Raw genomic sequence first — 18,017 nt, 5'->3', positions numbered from 1 at the left:
TAGTTGGTACCAGCACAATGCCCAGCATATTTAAGGAAATCACAAAAGTTGTTCTACAAGAGATGAACGCAAAGGACATGATTGCTGTCCAAAGTCTTGTTGATGCTGACAGGTTCTACTGCTTGTATCTGGTGAGAGAGGAGAAGAGTATCTGGGGGCGTCAATATTGCAGTACAGACATCACCCTGCAGGACATCCTGGAGGAAGAGGAGAGTAAAGGACTGTCTGATGAGCGAGATTCTGTGTTCCGAGGTCAGTAAGAGCCCAGAGGGCTTACTCGCATCTGCTCCTTCCCATTCTCCACTGCCTACTGCTATCAGCCAAGTCAACCAGTCAGTCTGTGTGTACATGTTCCTACACCTCAATTTAAGAAATTAATGGAGAGGGGACCAGCAGGTGGCATGGTGGTTAAGGCGCTGGACACTCCCACATGGCTGGCCACAGTTTGAGTCCCAGACCTGGTGGCTTGCTTTCTCACTTTCTCCCTCTCTCTCTCTGGTCAAATGAAAAGAAATGAATGAATTAATACAATGTTAAAAAGAAAAAAATTAATGGAAGAACTGTATGGGAAGGAGAGGGGGAGAAGTGAAGTTTTATTTATTTTGGGAACTGTTCCTGAATAGTCTTTGCTTTCCTTTTTTTTAGTTTGCTATAAGGCACATGTGCGCGCCAGAGACAGAGAGAGAGAGAGAGAGAGAGAGAGAGAGAGAGAGAGGGAGAGAGAGGGAGGGAGGGAAAGTGAGACATCACTTCTGGGGAAGATGGCCATGCTGCAATCCCCCCTTATCCATTCTCTTCTTAGGATTTTGGGCATGTATGCACACATGCCCAGTGGGATTTTCAAGTCGCTGGGTCTGGGACTCATACTGTGCAGTTGGCCATGTGGGATCCAGCTGTCTTAACCTCTGTGCCACCTGGCTGGTCCCCTTTTCCATTTTTTTCTTTATAATTTTCTTTTAAGTTAACTGAGCTCTGGGCCAGCCCATGACCTGGTAGATTATATATGGCCAACTCTGTAGTTAGAGACCGAGACACAATGGCTTGAAAACATAGTGGGCGAGTCTGTATGTGTGCCCAGAATCCTGAAAGGAGGGAGAGATGGAGGAGGAGGACTGTGGCATGACCATGCCTGTTGGGAAGTGCTTTCTTGCTTTCCCTTTGTCTCTCTGTCCCTCTCCAGTGAGCTCACACACCCTCTGGCAAAAAAAAAATGTTGTTAGAGAGATTTTTGCTATGGGCATGTGTACTGACCAGAGAGAAAGCGAGAAATCACCCCTCAGGAGGGATGGCCATGCCGTAATCCCTTCTCCTCCAATCTCCTCTAGGGATTTTGGGCACACATGCACAAGCGCCTGCCATGAGTTTTAAGCCCCTGGGCCTGCAACTCAGACTGCAGTCAACTATGTGGGAGTCTAGCAATGTGACCATTATGCCATTTGCTGGTATTCTTCTGGCAAATTAAAAAACAAAAATGAACTGAGCTCTTCTCATGTGTTATATATTTATCATAGAAATGGATAAATAAATGCAGGCAGTTTGTATATGGTTAAGAAAGGATTGGGACCAGCAGATGGTGTAATGGTTACATCACTGGACTCCCACGTGGTTGACCACAGTTCAAGTCCTGGCTGGGCACTTGTGTGTGTGTGTACCCAAAATCTTGAGAGGAGAATGGAGAAGGGATTGCAGCATGGTCATCCCCCACCCCTGGGGGAGGGGTGATTTCTTGCTTTCTGTCTCTCCCTGTCTCTCTGGCAAGCACACATGCTCTATGGCAAAAATCTCTCTTAACACACACACACACACACACACACACACACACACACACGCAAGAAAGGATACAGGCTTTACAGCTAGAGGAGTTGGTTTCAAGCCTGGCTCTGCTACTTTCCAGCTGTGTCAACTCTGGACCAGTTGGCTTTCTCTCTCTAAGTTGCAATTTCCTTGTCGGCTCTAGAATACTGTTCTTAGAATCCAGAGAAAATCAGTTACATAAATCATTTATCACAGCACAGAGCACTCGATAAAAGCTCTTCATTATGGTGGTTGTTGTTAAACTATTCTGTTATGCTCGCTGGATATTATGACCCAAAGGGAAGTTGTCGATAGACAGGAATCTCTATGGGTTTGAGAGGATTCATAGAGCAAGAGTCCATCTCTGCCTCTGACCTAGCAATTCCTAGCGTTCCTAGGGTTTCAGAAGCCCCGGGATCAATATTATTGAACTCATGTGAAGACCTGTTTCAGTGTCTCACAGTGAAACGTAGTGAGGAGTTTGCCTTATGTTACAATATGAAAAACAATGAGGAGTCTTATAGCTTAGACTTCCCCAATATAGCACATTTCTTTTATTTATTTGTATTTATTTATTTTGAGTTTCCTATAAGCTGTGTGTGCTCACCTTAGGGAGAGAGAGAGAGAAAGAAATCACCTCTTGAGGGGAGGGCCACATTGGAATCTTGTCTCCATTCTGCTCTTGGGATTTGGGGCAGGACACGCACATGCCCCTTGTGATTTTTAGAAAAAAATAATGATTTAATTTATTATTATTATTATTATTAAACTTGCTACAGGGCACAGACACCAGAGAGAGACAGAGAGAGAGGGAAAGTGAGAAAGCAAGCCACCAGGTCTGGGGCTTGAACCACGGTAGCCATGTGGGAGTCCAGCACGTCAATCTCCATGCCACCTGCTGTCCCCTTTCTCTTTTTTTTATTTGCCCAAGTGTGTGTGCAGAGACAAGACAAGGAGAAAGCTCCCATAGTGGGACCTGGTCATGTCATAATCCCCTTTCCTTCATTTCTCCATCCTGTCAGAATTATGCGCACTCTCATACTTGTGTCTGGTGTGTTTTTTAAGCCACTGGGGCCAAGATTCGAACTGTATGGTCAACTGTATGGGATCTGGCTCCCTTAACCACCTGGCTATGGAGCCAACTCCCTAAGTTTTTATGTTTCTTTTCATTTTGATAAAAGAGAATGCAAGCTTTTATACTGTTCAAGAAATAAATGGGCCTGAGATGTTAGTGTCACACGTCCAGGACTGGTTCTAGGCACTATTTCCACTCTCATCTCTCCACTAGTTCCAAAGGGATTTTTCTCTGGAAATCTAGAGAAGGGCCCTCAGGCTTCTTCAGCTTGTCCACAAGTTCTCCACTGACACAGGCAGCTACGGGCTCCAAATCGAGCTCCTGGTCAGTCAGGGCAGAGTCCATGCAGCTGGGCGACTGTCCAGGGTGACCTTGGACCATCACCTAAACACCAGAGATGGAACTTTGCCACCAGAGATGGAACTTTGCTAAAATTTTTTTTTTAGTCACCCCCTCACCCCCCACAGAGGTTTTTTGCCTTAGGACATGTGTGCTCACTGAAGAGACATAGTGGGAGACAGAGAGAGAAAAACTGAGACATCACCCCTCCCCCCCAGGGGGAAATGGCCATGTTGCAACCTCTTTTCTTCCACTCTCCTCCCAAGATCTTCGGCACACACACACACACACACACACACACACACACCCACACACCCAGCATGATTTTCAAGTCAACAGTCTGGGACTCGAACCATGGTCGCCATGTGGGAGTCCAGCGATGTAACCACTACAGCATCTGCTGGCCCCCCTTTTTTATTTTTTTGCCATAGGGTGCTTGTACTCGCCAGAGAGAGACAGAGAGAGAAGTGAGAAATCACTCCCTGGGGGGATGGCCATGCCACAATCCCTTCTCCTCTATTGGACATACACACCCAGTGTGATTTTCAAGCCACCAGGTCCAGGACTCAAACCACAGTCAGCCATGTGGAAATCCAGCACCTTAATCACCACACCACCTGCTGGCCCATGCTAAATTTTTATTTTCCAGTTGGCAGGGACTGCTACTTCTTTAGTTTTCCTCATCCTTGTCACACTTAAGTCTCTCAAATAGTTAAGTAGGACTTGCTCACATTGATTGAACACTTAGAATGTGTGCCAAGCACTTTGTTAAGTGACTAATTGGATTTTTTTAAAATTTTAACTTTATCTATCTATCTATTTATTTATTTATTTTAATTTGACCAGAGAGGGACAGAGTGAAAGTGAGAGCGAGAGAGAGAGAGAGAGAAAGGGAGAAAGCAAGCTGCCGGGTTGGGAACTTGAATTGCAGTCAGCCATGTGGGAGTCCAGCACCCTTAACCACCACGCCATCTGCTGGCCTCCTAACTGGATTATTTTATTTAAAATCCCAAGCACAGGAAGTGAGTACTATGAATACACTCCTATAGAAGAGATGAAGAAGCAGATTCAGAGAGGTTAAGTGAGTTACCCAGGGTCCTTACCCAGGGAGCAGGCAGCATGGACTCAAGCCAGGGACTGTGTGACTCCAGGGTGATGTTTTTACCATGAGAACAGCATTTTCCAGAGAGTCCCAGCTGGGGGACTCTCAGAGGAAGGGGATGGGGAGGGGAGCTCAGGAGAGCTGCTTAGGGAGGTGTTCTGAAGAGAGTGCCTGCGTGACCTTTACCCTTATCTTTTCAGGTGAAAAGACTGAGTTCGGTATTGAGGACTCTGTGGACACAAAGGGAGAGGCCACAATGAAAGTTTCTGGAGAAGTAACAATCACAGGCAGTTTCCAGGGGTCCCATGAGCTGAAACTCAAGCTCCTGTCAAAACGACTATCTACACAATATCTGAATACCCTTCAGAACAAGTGAGGCTGGAGTTGGGTAGCTGTAGGGAGGGAGGGCAGAGAAGCCCATCTTGGGAGCCAAGGGCATTTGAGGGTGGGGGCACCCTGACTGCTCTCACTCCCTACTCCCGGCACTCCTCCAGCCCACACCTTTCTTTAAGCCAGCCCTCCTCTTCTCTACCTTCAGGAAGCCTTCCCCTTCTTCCAGGAACAGCTCCAGGAAGCCTTCTGATGCCTGGGTTCACTCACATACTACCGTCCAGGGTTGTAACCCTGGCTCACACAGACCTGACTACAGGGCACCCCACTCCTCTCTCTCCTGTACTGAGCTGCCCAGACCACTGCTCTGTGCGGACAAGCCAGTGGTTTCCAAGTCTCTCTTTCCCACTAGCCTAGGGTCAACTCACATCAAGGGGTTGACTTTACTAACCCCTCTGTATTGATTTCTAGCACACAGTGGGTTGTTGGTGACGGAGCTGAAGTGAAGCACAAAGAAATCAAAGCACCCCTGTACAACATTTGCTGCACGGTGCCACCACCCGACCCCACCAGGGTGGCATCAATCAAATGCCACAGAGGTTCAGATAGCAGGAGGAGTTTCTGACAGCTTAAGGGGTCATCGCCAGCCTTTCCCATCAACTAGAATTTGTTGGCGGTGTTTTCCTCCCCAGGTGGGGTCAGTGGAGTAGCTCGGGGAGGATGTCCCCCAGTTCTCTGGGCTAGCTCTCCCTGAATGGAGTGAGTGCCTTTTCTTTCTAATTTTAAAGTTTACTGATTTATTACTTCCATGAGAGATAGAGAGACAGAAAAAAGGGGAGAGACAGAGACTGGCACCTCCAACAGTCTTCATGCCATGACCCACCAAATCATGGGCACACATGGTGCCCAGCGTGTAGACGGAGGCCTTGGACACGGACCCAGGACCTTCTCATGTGGATCCAGCATCACAGAGTGTTGTGTCACTACTGCACTCCCGGCTCGTCCTGTTTTTCATTTTTTCAAAAATTTTTAAAATCTTATTTTTAAATTAGAAACTGAGAGGCTTGCTGTGACATTTTACTGGTCCCTTGAACGACCCCTCCCCACCACAGTGTTACTGGAGGACTTTCAGAATTTCTCTAAGGGAGCTGAGGTTTTCTCGAGAGTCGGTTGTTTCTAGGGTGAGGGGGTATGTGGGCGGCACTGGACAGGTGGGGGAAGGCCATCGGAGGCACGGAGGCATTTCTTCCTTCATAGGCTTCTGGCTGCAAATAGCAGAAGCTCCATCAGACTGCTTTAAGTCACAAAATAAACTCCTTTCTGGAATCAGAGATGCCTTAGAAGCCCAAGGGCAGGTGATGCAGCAGGCTCCCGGGGTCGCTATGAGGAGCAGGGGCCCCTGCTCAGAGAAGGGGTGTCTTGGGGTTGGTAGCTGCCTGTCTCAATGTCCTGGGAAAGGCACGTGCTCCGGACTTATCCTGATCAGGGTTTGAACCCCAGTTCTATACCGACTAGTGGTGTGAGCTTGGACTCTCCACGACCTGTGGCTAAGCCTCAGTTTCTTCACGTGGAGCCCTCTATGTGGGCTAGGGAGCTTCTTCTCACTTGGCCCCCACACCCCACCCACAGTGAGTGAAGTGAAGCAAATGGGGTGCTATGTTCCTTGGTTTGGACCTCGCTGACGGAGAGGCAGAGCTGTCACTGGGAGCTGAGGCCCTGTGACCCTGAACTCGAACCCCTTCTGCTCCCTCCAGGAAGCTGAAGAAGGACCTACCGGCTTCATTCCAATCATTTCCAAAGGAAAAAAACTTGTACATAGTGACAGAAACTCTGGAGACAGAAAAGGAGGAAACTCTGACAAGTATTCGGCAGTATAAACTTTGGGACAAGCTCTACCAGATTGTTTTCGGCCTTGAACACAAGGTTAGGAACCTGGGAGGCAGAGCCTGGGAAAAGCCAGCCTTAGTCCCCCAACCTGGCCAGCCTTGGCCCCCCCTAGGTCCAGGGGAGCCAGAGCAGACCTCCCTGCCCCAAGAGAGGGTGGGTGGTGTCCCACTGCCCCCTAAAGGTGCCTTCTTTGCATTTCCTTCATAGCACTTCCTATGGTTCATAATTAAACTGCTGGGATTTTTCTTTTTATAGGTTTTTGCCATAAGGTGCCTGTGCTCACTAGAGAGAGAGACAGAGACAGAGACAGTAAGAGAGAAACTGAGAAATCACTCCCCGGAGGGATGGCCACGCCACAATCCTTTCTCCTCCATTCTCCTCCCGGAATCTTGAGCACACACACACACATGCCTGGCGTGTTTCAAGTCACTGGGTCAGGGACTCAACCCACAGCCGGCCATGTAGAGTCAGGTCCAGCAAAGTAAGCACTACGCCGTACGCTAGACCCACACAGACAGTTTTCCTTGTTGGTTGTCTACCTCTCGTTTTAGGAGGCAGGAGGGTAGGACCCACTGTGCCTGGAACAAAGTGGTCCTTAGTGAACGTCTGTTGAACGAACGGTAGAAACAACATGAATTTGGGTGTCAGACATGGGTTCAGATTTTAGCTCTGCACTGTTCTTAGCTGTGAGACTGGCTTACTACTCACCCTCAGAGCCTTGGTCCTGTCATCTATAAAGTGGGGCAGAAATGTCGACCTCACAGGTTGGTTGGGCAGTCGGGTAAAATAACTACGGAAAGCGCCTAGGAATCCATCAACGTGAGCTCCTTTCTCCTAGCACCGAAGGAAATTGACCATCCCCAGCAACAGGGTCCTCTGCTACCGAATAAAGCAGCTTGTCTTCCCCACCAAGGACAGCATGAGTAAGCACGGCCTGGTGGGAGCAGCAGGGGTGGGGGCTGATTCAGTCAGGTTCTGGGTCAGCCTGGGGTCGGGCAGGTGAGTGTGGAGGTGGGGTGAGGACTCCAGGGATAAGGGAGGGCTCAGGCCTAGGAAGGACTGAAGCTCCGTGCTCTGACACAGGATTTGCCTCACTGTTTTTTTCCTAGAGGTGGCAACTCCCGCTCAGAATCCAGTCAATAGCTTTGTCGTTGCCGCCATGGTCAGGGTGTGGAAATTGGGAAGGCATAGAAAGAGGGAACTTCCACAGAGATACCTGGTCCATCTGATAACTGGTTGTTCTCTCTCTCTCTTCGTGCTGGCTTAGGTATTAATCTCGGGGACGAAACAAAATCCTTTCCAGGTGAGTGAACTGCTGGGCCTCCTGTTCATCATTTCAGAATAAGTAAGGATAAGGGGCCAGCAGGTGGCCTGGTGGTTGGGGATGCTGGACTCCCACATGACTAAATGTGGTTCAAATCCTGGACCTGGCAGCTTTGCTTTCTCACTTGCCCTCTCTCTGTCTCTCTCTTACTCTGTCCCTCTCTGGTCAAAGGGGAAAAAAAGAAAAGTAAATGTTAAATAAGTAATTATTAAAAAAAAAAAAAAGACTAAGTAAGCCCATTATTTTTGAAAAGAGGATGACAAATGGCTCGAATTATGCAACAATAGTTGTTAGGACTGAAATGTGATAGAGTGCACCCAGTGGGAACTGTGGTGGCGGGGAGAAAAGCGTGCCTGTTGGAGAGGCAGTCTGGGCTGGATGTTGGCCCAGGGCTTCCAGGCTCCTTCCAGGACTGCTCTGCCTTGCTTTGCACTGGGTGGTGTGCTGGGTCCCAGGTGCACAGCCTCCACTGAAGGCATGTTGGCCCAGGAAGATATTGGAATTTCCCGGGCAGTTCTCATGAAAGCACTGACTGAGAAGAATGCTGGATAGACCCCGAGGGGAGTGGGGTCTAGTTTACTTTGTCACTCACTAGTCCAATAGCCTCCCAAGTCACAGCTTCCCAATGCTAAAATAAAGAGATCAGACTAGCAGGTACCTGTGATTCTGAATGTTGCTTTCTCTGGAATTTCTGGGGTTTTCCCTGGATCCCAGCAGGGTTGTCTTGCCTAAGGGGCCTTGAAAAGGGATAGAGAGGTCTGATCCAAATTTACTGGGTGGAGATCTGAAACCCTCTGAAACTCTTCTTCATCTCTTTGCAGAGGTGTGGCTCAACGATGGTGTTTTGTCCTCTCTGGGTAAGTATGGTAGCTAAGTGTATTCAAGAGAGGGTGTCCAGGCCCCTGTGCATGCGTGCCCAAGATCCCGACAGGAAAATGGAAGAGATGGGATTGTGGTGTGGCCATCCCCCCGGGGGGTGATTTCTCGCTTTCTGTTGCTCTCTTTCTGGCGAGCGCATGTGCTCTATAGCAAAAACCTCTCAAAAAAAAAAAAAAAAAAAAACACCAAAAAAAAAAAAAAAAAAAAAAAAAAAAAGGTGGGTAGTTGCACCCTCCAGGCCTCCCAGCCCATATGGCTCAAGACTGCTGCCTGCTGAGTGGGTATGGTGGTAGGGTAGGGCAGTGCCCCACAGGTTTCAACTTCATCCTGGAGTTGCATCTGTCTCCTCTGAACACAAAGGTTCTTACTGGTTGGACTTTGAAATCACTTAAGGGAACTTTAAAACTGGTGATGTCTGAGTCCTCTCTTCAGACAGTCTGCCTTAATAGGTTTTAGGTGTGGCTCAAGGATTTGTAATAACTGTCTAGGGGATTCTCATGCACAGTCAGGGTGGAGAACCACTGCTTTCAGCCAGCCAGTGGCATGCTGGTTGGCGCAGCTGGATCCCACATGGCCGACAACATGGTTCAAGTCCTAGACCTGGCAGCTTGATAAACATACTGGGAATGTGTGCATGCATGCATGCCCTAAATCCCAAAAGGTAGGAGAAATGGAGAAGGGATTGTGGCTTGACTATCTCTCATTGAGGCATGCTTCTCCGCAAACCACTGTGAGCGCAGGCGTCGCCTAGTAAACTTAAAAAAAAAAGAAAAGAAAAAGAGAACCACTGCTTTAACTTCCTCTAAATCCTCACTGTTCCTATGTGACCTGAAGACTGTACTCTGAATAGCTAGGACTAAATAACCTTTTTCTTTTATTCTTTTTTTTTAGAGAGATTTTTGCTATAGGGTGCATGTACTCGCCAGAGATACAGAGAGACAGAAAGAAAGAAATCACCCCCAGGGGGGATGGCCACACCACAGTCCCTTTTCCATTCCCCGCTTCGCAGAAGAAAGTGGGGCCAGTGGCAGACAATGATGGGGGGTGTCTGGGAAGAAGGATGCTTTATTTTATCAGGTCAAGACTGATAGAAACTCCAAAAGAAAGATGGACAAATGATGGGTCCCCTGAGGCCTTAGAAATGAAGCGGCCTGGGCTGGGTGGGCCAGGTTCTTCATTGTAGTCCTTACAGGAAAATGCCTGGGTTTGGAGGATTCCAGAGACCTAAAGGTGCCGGACATGCTGAGAGGTCTCCAGGATCTGACTGAGCAGGAGCGGAAGGACGTGCTAAGTACTGTCACCACATGCCTTGGCAAGGATGGACAGCTGCAGGATCTAAAGCAAAGAGTAAGGCACCCCAAGAGTCAGGGCAGAGAGGACCCAGTGGGGAGGGCAGCTGGCACCCCGAGGGCAATCTGCTGTGGTGGGACTGGTGCTCATCTCCCCATCTCCTGGCCCCAGGTGACTGAAGTCCTGGACTGTGGCGAGCTGCAGGACGAGGGCCCAGCAGGGCCTCTCATATGCAGCCTTTTTAATGCTGCTGGGAATTTTGTAAAAGAACGTGCAGAAGCCATTCTGGGCCTCCTGGATGCCTTGATAGGTGAGGAAAGGGGCTGCTGAGGTGGAGGAAATGCCGGGCAGAGAGGCCTGTGGGGAATTAGATCTCAGGAGGAGGGGTGCCCATTGCCTTCCACATTGCAGGGACGAGACTCCTTCCCCAGCCCAACCAGAGAGGCCGCCTCCTCTACCCCTTGGTATAATTTACGACCTCCTAAGGGGGATGCGGGAGCCCAGCAGAAGCTCGTCTGGAATTATTCCCACCTTGTGCTCCCTGGGGCCCTCTGGAACCGCCATTTGATGCATGTTCTGGGCCCAATCAGCCACAAAAGCCCTGTCCTACCATGTGCCTCTCCTTTCTGCCAACTACCTTCTTTTTGGCCCTCAGAGATCTCTGAGGACTGGCAGCTTGTGGTTGAAGCCTTGGAGATGGGAGCCCTGCCCCGGCTGAAGGATGAGGTGAGCCAGCCTGGGCTGAGGGCCAGAGTCATGATGGAAGTGAATACCTATGTTTTCAAGAGACCCAGAAGTCCCAGGGAACAGTACATTCTACTCTGTGGTTTTCTGCCAGCTCACATCCATGCAGCTGGTTGGTGACAATCTCCTTGTTAACTGTGTCTAAACACACAGCTGCCCAAAAAAAAAAAAAAAAAAAAAGGTGGGTAGTTGCACCCTCCAGGCCTCCCAGCCCATATGGCTCAAGACTGCTGCCTGCTGAGTGGGTATGGTGGTAGGGTAGGGCAGTGCCCCACAGGTTTCAACTTCATCCTGGAGTTGCATCTGTCTCCTCTGAACACAAAGGTTCTTACTGGTTGGACTTTGAAATCACTTAAGGGAACTTTAAAACTGGTGATGTCTGAGTCCTCTCTTCAGACAGTCTGCCTTAATAGGTTTTAGGTGTGGCTCAAGGATTTGTAATAACTGTCTAGGGGATTCTCATGCACAGTCAGGGTGGAGAACCACTGCTTTCAGCCAGCCAGTGGCATGCTGGTTGGCGCAGCTGGATCCCACATGGCCGACAACATGGTTCAAGTCCTAGACCTGGCAGCTTGATAAACATACTGGGAATGTGTGCATGCATGCATGCCCTAAATCCCAAAAGGTAGGAGAAATGGAGAAGGGATTGTGGCTTGACTATCTCTCATTGAGGCATGCTTCTCCGCAAACCACTGTGAGCGCAGGCGTCGCCTAGTAAACTTAAAAAAAAAAGAAAAGAAAAAGAGAACCACTGCTTTAACTTCCTCTAAATCCTCACTGTTCCTATGTGACCTGAAGACTGTACTCTGAATAGCTAGGACTAAATAACCTTTTTCTTTTATTCTTTTTTTTTAGAGAGATTTTTGCTATAGGGTGCATGTACTCGCCAGAGATACAGAGAGACAGAAAGAAAGAAATCACCCCCAGGGGGGATGGCCACACCACAGTCCCTTTTCCATTCCCCGCTTCGGATTTTGGGCACACACATGCCCGGCATGAGTTTCAAGTGTCAATAACCATGTTTTTTATTTTTGGGAAGCAGAGAATTGGGATTGGGACTAGACTGGGGAATAAGCCTGGGCAGAAGAAAGTGGGGCCAGTGGCAGACAATGATGGGGGGTGTCTGGGAAGAAGGATGCTTTATTTTATCAGGTCAAGACTGATAGAAACTCCAAAAGAAAGATGGACAAATGATGGGTCCCCTGAGGCCTTAGAAATGAAGCGGCCTGGGCTGGGTGGGCCAGGTTCTTCATTGTAGTCCTTACAGGAAAATGCCTGGGTTTGGAGGATTCCAGAGACCTAAAGGTGCCGGACATGCTGAGAGGTCTCCAGGATCTGACTGAGCAGGAGCGGAAGGACGTGCTAAGTACTGTCACCACATGCCTTGGCAAGGATGGACAGCTGCAGGATCTAAAGCAAAGAGTAAGGCACCCCAAGAGTCAGGGCAGAGAGGACCCAGTGGGGAGGGCAGCTGGCACCCCGAGGGCAATCTGCTGTGGTGGGACTGGTGCTCATCTCCCCATCTCCTGGCCCCAGGTGACTGAAGTCCTGGACTGTGGCGAGCTGCAGGACGAGGGCCCAGCAGGGCCTCTCATATGCAGCCTTTTTAATGCTGCTGGGAATTTTGTAAAAGAACGTGCAGAAGCCATTCTGGGCCTCCTGGATGCCTTGATAGGTGAGGAAAGGGGCTGCTGAGGTGGAGGAAATGCCGGGCAGAGAGGCCTGTGGGGAATTAGATCTCAGGAGGAGGGGTGCCCATTGCCTTCCACATTGCAGGGACGAGACTCCTTCCCCAGCCCAACCAGAGAGGCCGCCTCCTCTACCCCTTGGTATAATTTACGACCTCCTAAGGGGGATGCGGGAGCCCAGCAGAAGCTCGTCTGGAATTATTCCCACCTTGTGCTCCCTGGGGCCCTCTGGAACCGCCATTTGATGCATGTTCTGGGCCCAATCAGCCACAAAAGCCCTGTCCTACCATGTGCCTCTCCTTTCTGCCAACTACCTTCTTTTTGGCCCTCAGAGATCTCTGAGGACTGGCAGCTTGTGGTTGAAGCCTTGGAGATGGGAGCCCTGCCCCGGCTGAAGGATGAGGTGAGCCAGCCTGGGCTGAGGGCCAGAGTCATGATGGAAGTGAATACCTATGTTTTCAAGAGACCCAGAAGTCCCAGGGAACAGTACATTCTACTCTGTGGTTTTCTGCCAGCTCACATCCATGCAGCTGGTTGGTGACAATCTCCTTGTTAACTGTGTCTAAACACACAGCTGCCAGGCTCCATTGTTTACCTATGGGCAACAGAGGAATGGAGAACGGCTAGTGCAGGGTGGTAGCTGGGACTACCTTGAGTATGAACACTGATGGATCCATAGTACCTCGTTCTCAACACAGAGAGGAGGGTCTCCGGGCTCCCTAGGAGGGTGCCATGATGGGTTAGTGCATCTGCCCGGGGGCTCAGGATTAAGGCGTGTGACCAAGCATTGGCCATTTCTGGTACGTTTCATTGTTCCCAGCTCTTACAGTCGCATGTGTTCCCTTTCAGGTGAAGTCCATCATGGATAACTGGGGCAATATCCCTGACAAGGACTGTAACATTGAGCAACAGTCCTTCCGTGCCCTCTATGTTGTTGCCTCCATCCTGCTGCAGCTCAAGGGGGAGCCCACTTCGGTTTCTTCCTAATGACAAAAGTCCTTTAACCCATTCTCCTTGAAAGCCTCTGGGTTCTCCCCTCTGCAGCCCATTCTCACCACCAGCAGGGCTTTATATAAACAAGCGGCAGGGGGCCAGCAGATAGCATAGCACTTACCTTGCTGGACTCCCACGTGACCAACTGTGGCTTGAGTCCTGAACCCAGTGGCTTCAAACTCACATTGGGTGTGTGTACGTGCATGCTCAAGAGCCTGGGAGGAGAATGGAGGAGAGCGATTGTGGCGTAGCCATCCACTCTGAGGGGTGATTTCTCACTTTTCCTTATATTGTCTCTATCTCGGTCTTTCTCCTCTTGGCACATGTATCCTAAGGCAAACAAACAAACAAACAAACAAAAAACCCCCACCTCTATTAAAAAAAAAGATAAGAAAAACAAATACAAAAAGCAGCAGCAGGGGCTACTGGTGTGGTGGTTAAGGTGTTGGACTCCCACATGGCTGACTGTGAGTTGAGTCCTGGACCTGGTGGCTTGCTTTCTCACTTTCTCTTTCTCTGGTCAAATGAAATAATAATAACAAATGAAATAAATCATTCTTAAAAAACAAAACAAGCAGCTGGAGGGGGCCAGCAGGTGGCATGGTGGTTATGATACTGGACTTACACATGGACAACTATGGTTTGAGTTCCAGATCTGGTGGCTTGTTTCCTCTCTTCCTGTCTCTCTGTTTCTCTCTGTCTCTCTGGTGAGCACACATGCCCTATAGCAAATTAAAAAATGGTAATAATAAATAAAATTAAATAAATAAATCTTAAAAAAAACAAACAGGTATTCTTTGATGTATGCTATTCCCTACATGTTAATGTCCCAAATCAGCCTGGATTTTATTAAAAGTAGTAGACTGGTCATATTAATTTCTTCTCCCTCTTGAAACCTCAAATGACAGTAAAACAATAGAAAATGCATAAACATACAAAGATAAAAAGAATGAGCAGTAGATTAGAGATTTTATCATGTCTTTTTTTTTTTTTTTTTTTAAGAGAGTTGTTTTTGCTATAGGGCACATGTGATTGCCAGGGAGACAGACAGAAACGGAGACAGAAAGTGAGAAATCACCCTCCTTGGAGGGGATGGCCATGCCACAATCCCTTCTCCATTCTCCTCTCGGGATCTGGGGCATGCATGAACATGAACCTGGCATGATTTTTAAGCCATCAAGTCTAGGACTTGAACTGCAGTCAGCCATGTGGGAGTCCTGTGATGTAATCACTACACCATCTGCTGGCCCCAAGATGTTACCATCTTCAGAAGCTAGAAAGCAGTTAAGGAGTGCAAGTTAAGGGGTGTGAAACTGAGGCTGAGCAAGACCTTGTTTTCATCATAAGCTTTCTAGTTCTATTGGATATTTTAAAGAAAATGTAATTAAAAGTTAAATATATGCTTACTATTGTTATAAAGCATTTCAAATATGTTTCAAATATAAACAGAAGGGGAACCAGCAGTTAGCGTAATGGCTATGTCGCTGGACTCCCACGTAGTCGACCGCGGTTCGCGTCCCGGACCCGGTGGCTTAAAACTCACGCCGGGCGCGTGTGCGTGCGTGCCCAAGATCCCGAGAGGAGAATGGAGGAGAAGGGATTGCGGCGTGACCATCCCCCCTGGGGGGTGATTTCTCGCTTTCTGTCTCTAATGTCTCTCTCTGTCTGTCTGGCGAGCGCACGCGCCCTATAGTGAAAATCTCTTAAAAAAAAAAAAAATAAACAGAAGATGAAGGTGTTCTGTGACAACTCCAGACCCCCCTCTTTCTTTTTCTTTTTATTTATTTATTTATTTTTTTGGAGAGGTTTTTGCTATAGGGCGCGTGCACTTGCCAGCCAGACAGAGAGAGACAGAGAGACAGAAAGCAAGAAATCATCCCCCGGGGAGATGGCCACACCGCAATCCCTTCTCCTCCATTCTTGTCTTGGGATCTTGGGCACGCATGCACACATGCCCAGCGTGAGGTTAAGCCACCGAGTTTGGCACTTGAACCGTGGTCGACTACATGGGAGTCCAGCGACACAACCATTACGCTAACTGCTGGTCCCAAGACCCCCCCCATCTTTCTGGAGACCCAGAGGAAGTGAAGTATCAGAACACTAAAGTTATTTTGCCCCAGGTGAGTGGGAATTAATATTTGTAAATGTAGTTGGAAATTGGAACTTTGGTTTGGCCAGCCTTGTGGATTGATGGTTATAGAAGCAAAGGCCAAGAGCCTATTTGGGAGGTTTAATTGAAGGAGACTATCCCCATACTAAAGTATAATCTCCAATGGTTGCATTGCCAGGGTATGAGTGACTCAGCAGTAAACTCACAGCTCTTACCCCACCTCCATGACACTGCGGGAAGAGTACTCTTGGTACTGAGTAAAGAGGTTAACAAAAGGAAAGGGAAAAAAAATTCTGAGAAATTTTGTCCATAGTCCAGTCTTTACACAGAACTTAGCCTTCATTTGCGTCACCTGAGCATTTCAGGGAATCTCAAACTATGCACTTAGTTTGTGGGGGTCTTGGATTGGTAACCCTCAGGGCCTGTTAGAATCAAACAAATTACCTCTGAAGAAAGTCATCTTCATTCCCAAAAATAATTTAAAAACTTTTAAAAATGATTTATAGCGACACAACGTTATTTTCAATTTGACCAGAGTAAGACACAGAGAAAGAGAGAGAGAAAGTAAGCCACCAGGTCTGGAACTTGAGCTGTGGTCAGCCATGTGAGAGTCCAGCGCCCCTAACCACCACACCACCTGCCGGTCCTAAATGTCTATACTTTTGACGCAGGAACATGGGGGCGCAAGGGGTGATCAGGCCCACACTTGTAGTGAGACACAGATTTTTGTCCCATGCTCAGGAAGAATTGGAGTCACAGACACAAAGTGGGGAATTTATTAAAAGAGATTTCCTAAAAAGGGAGGGGTCCTGGAAAATGGGTTGCCCCCCAAAATATTCTTTTTTTGGAGAGTTTTTTTGCTATAAGGTGCATGTGTGCACTTGCCAGAAAGATAGAGAGAGACAGACAGAAAGCGAGAAATCACCCCTTAGGGAGGATGGCCACACCACAATCCCTTCTCCTCCCTTCTCTCGGGATCTTGGGCATGCACGCACACACGCCCAGCGTGAGTTTAAGCCACCAGATCTGGGACTTGAACCACGGTCGGCTACATGGGAGTCCAGCGACATAGCCATTACCCCCATAATTTTTTAAGGACAGTGAGTGATTCTCAGTAAACAAAACTGAACAAACAAAAAAACGAAGCATTCAAGGAAACAAACACCATGAATTAGAATAGGCAGAAATAGAAAGACACATGAAGAGCTGAACTGAAGGGCAACTGTTAAGTGCTATGCAGAGGAAGCTGGGTCCCACAGGGCCAGCTGGTTCCAGTCCTAGCCCCAGGGGCGACATGCTGGACACAAGCACATGTGCCCAGGATCCGGATGTGATGGAGGCTTGGAGAAGGATTGTGGCATGAACGAGCCTCACTAAGGGATTCTCTCTCCCTCTCTAAACTGCCATCTAAATGACGATGGTACCTAGTCACACAGTACAGTACTGTATTGCACTGGACGCAGAGGTAATATGTTTTTTGCCAAAGGTATGAAATGATAAAGCCAAGGCCAGCAGGTGGTGTGGGGGTTAATGCGCCGGATCTCACATGGCCGACTGCACAGTTTCTTTCAGAACTGGTGACTGGAAAATCATGCCAGGCACCTGCGCATAGGTGCCCCAAATCCAGTGCAGATTGCCCATCATGGGGGATGACTTCTCAATCTCCCTCTCTCTCTCCAGTGAGTGCACATGTCCTATAGCAAAAACAGTAATAAAAACAAAACAAACGAACCAAATCAAACCCAAGAAAAGAGTTCCCCAAAGGACAAAAAGCTGGGGGTGAGGGGGGAAGATGAAAACTAGGACTAGAATCAGAAAGTCAGAGTCCTTCCATTGTAGACTTCAGACATCTTCCTCTCTTGCTTTCTGTCATTCAGGGGAGACATGCCTTGGGAGATGCTTTAACAATCATTGGCTATTAGGCTCAAAACTGAGCTACAGGGAACCAGCAGTTAGCGTAATGGCTATGTCGCTGGACTCCCACGTAGTCGACCGCGGTTCGCGTCCCGGGCCCGGGGGCTTACACTCACGCCACATGTGCGTGCATGCCCAAGATCCTGAGAGGAGAACGGAGGAGAAGGGATTGTGGCGTGGCCACCCCCCTTGGGGGGGTGATTTCTCACTTTCTGTCTCTCCGTCTCTTTCTGTCTTTGGGGCGCATGTGCCCTATAGCAAAAGTTCTCAAAAAAAAAAAATAAATAAAGAAGAAGATTAGGCTGACTTCTGAGTAAGCCACACTCCAGGAAACTTCTCCAAAACTGAAGTAAGGGCCAGGAACCTAAATGAGAGCTGTCCACTCAAAGTTGTGTGAAAGACTTCAAGAACATTTGGACACCTCAGTAAGCACTTGATGTCGGCACTGTAAACAACTTTTTTGTTTTTGTTTTTGTTTTTTAAATTTCTGCTATAGGCTACATGTGCTCACTGAAGAGAGACAGAAGAAAGTAGAAAGCATCTCCATG

At 48.4% G+C, this 18,017-nt stretch overlaps 1 protein-coding gene across 1 annotated transcript in view; it reads left to right on the top strand.

Moving 5' to 3' along the window:
* GSDMB (gasdermin B) overlaps positions 1-13,608 on the top strand; it is a 16,249-nt gene extending 2,641 nt beyond the window's left edge. The window contains exons 2-11 of the mRNA XM_027774758.1: positions 4-252; positions 4,511-4,682; positions 6,395-6,563; positions 7,366-7,450; positions 7,795-7,830; positions 8,673-8,708; positions 9,923-10,077; positions 10,192-10,330; positions 10,676-10,746; positions 13,302-13,608. Coding sequence (XP_027630559.1) covers positions 18-252; positions 4,511-4,682; positions 6,395-6,563; positions 7,366-7,450; positions 7,795-7,830; positions 8,673-8,708; positions 9,923-10,077; positions 10,192-10,330; positions 10,676-10,746; positions 13,302-13,439 — 1,236 coding nt within the window. The 5' untranslated portion in view covers positions 4-17 and the 3' untranslated portion in view covers positions 13,440-13,608. The remainder of the gene's footprint in view (positions 1-3; positions 253-4,510; positions 4,683-6,394; positions 6,564-7,365; positions 7,451-7,794; positions 7,831-8,672; positions 8,709-9,922; positions 10,078-10,191; positions 10,331-10,675; positions 10,747-13,301) is intronic.
* Positions 13,609-18,017: the final 4,409 nt, after the last annotated feature.

Source organism: Tupaia chinensis, unplaced genomic scaffold (assembly GCF_000334495.1).
Source record: "Tupaia chinensis unplaced genomic scaffold, TupChi_1.0 Scaffold000477_1, whole genome shotgun sequence".
Taxonomy (NCBI): domain Eukaryota; kingdom Metazoa; phylum Chordata; class Mammalia; order Scandentia; family Tupaiidae; genus Tupaia; species Tupaia belangeri.
Note: the sequence above shows the minus strand (reverse complement) of the source record. Positions and strands in the feature narration are given on the sequence as shown.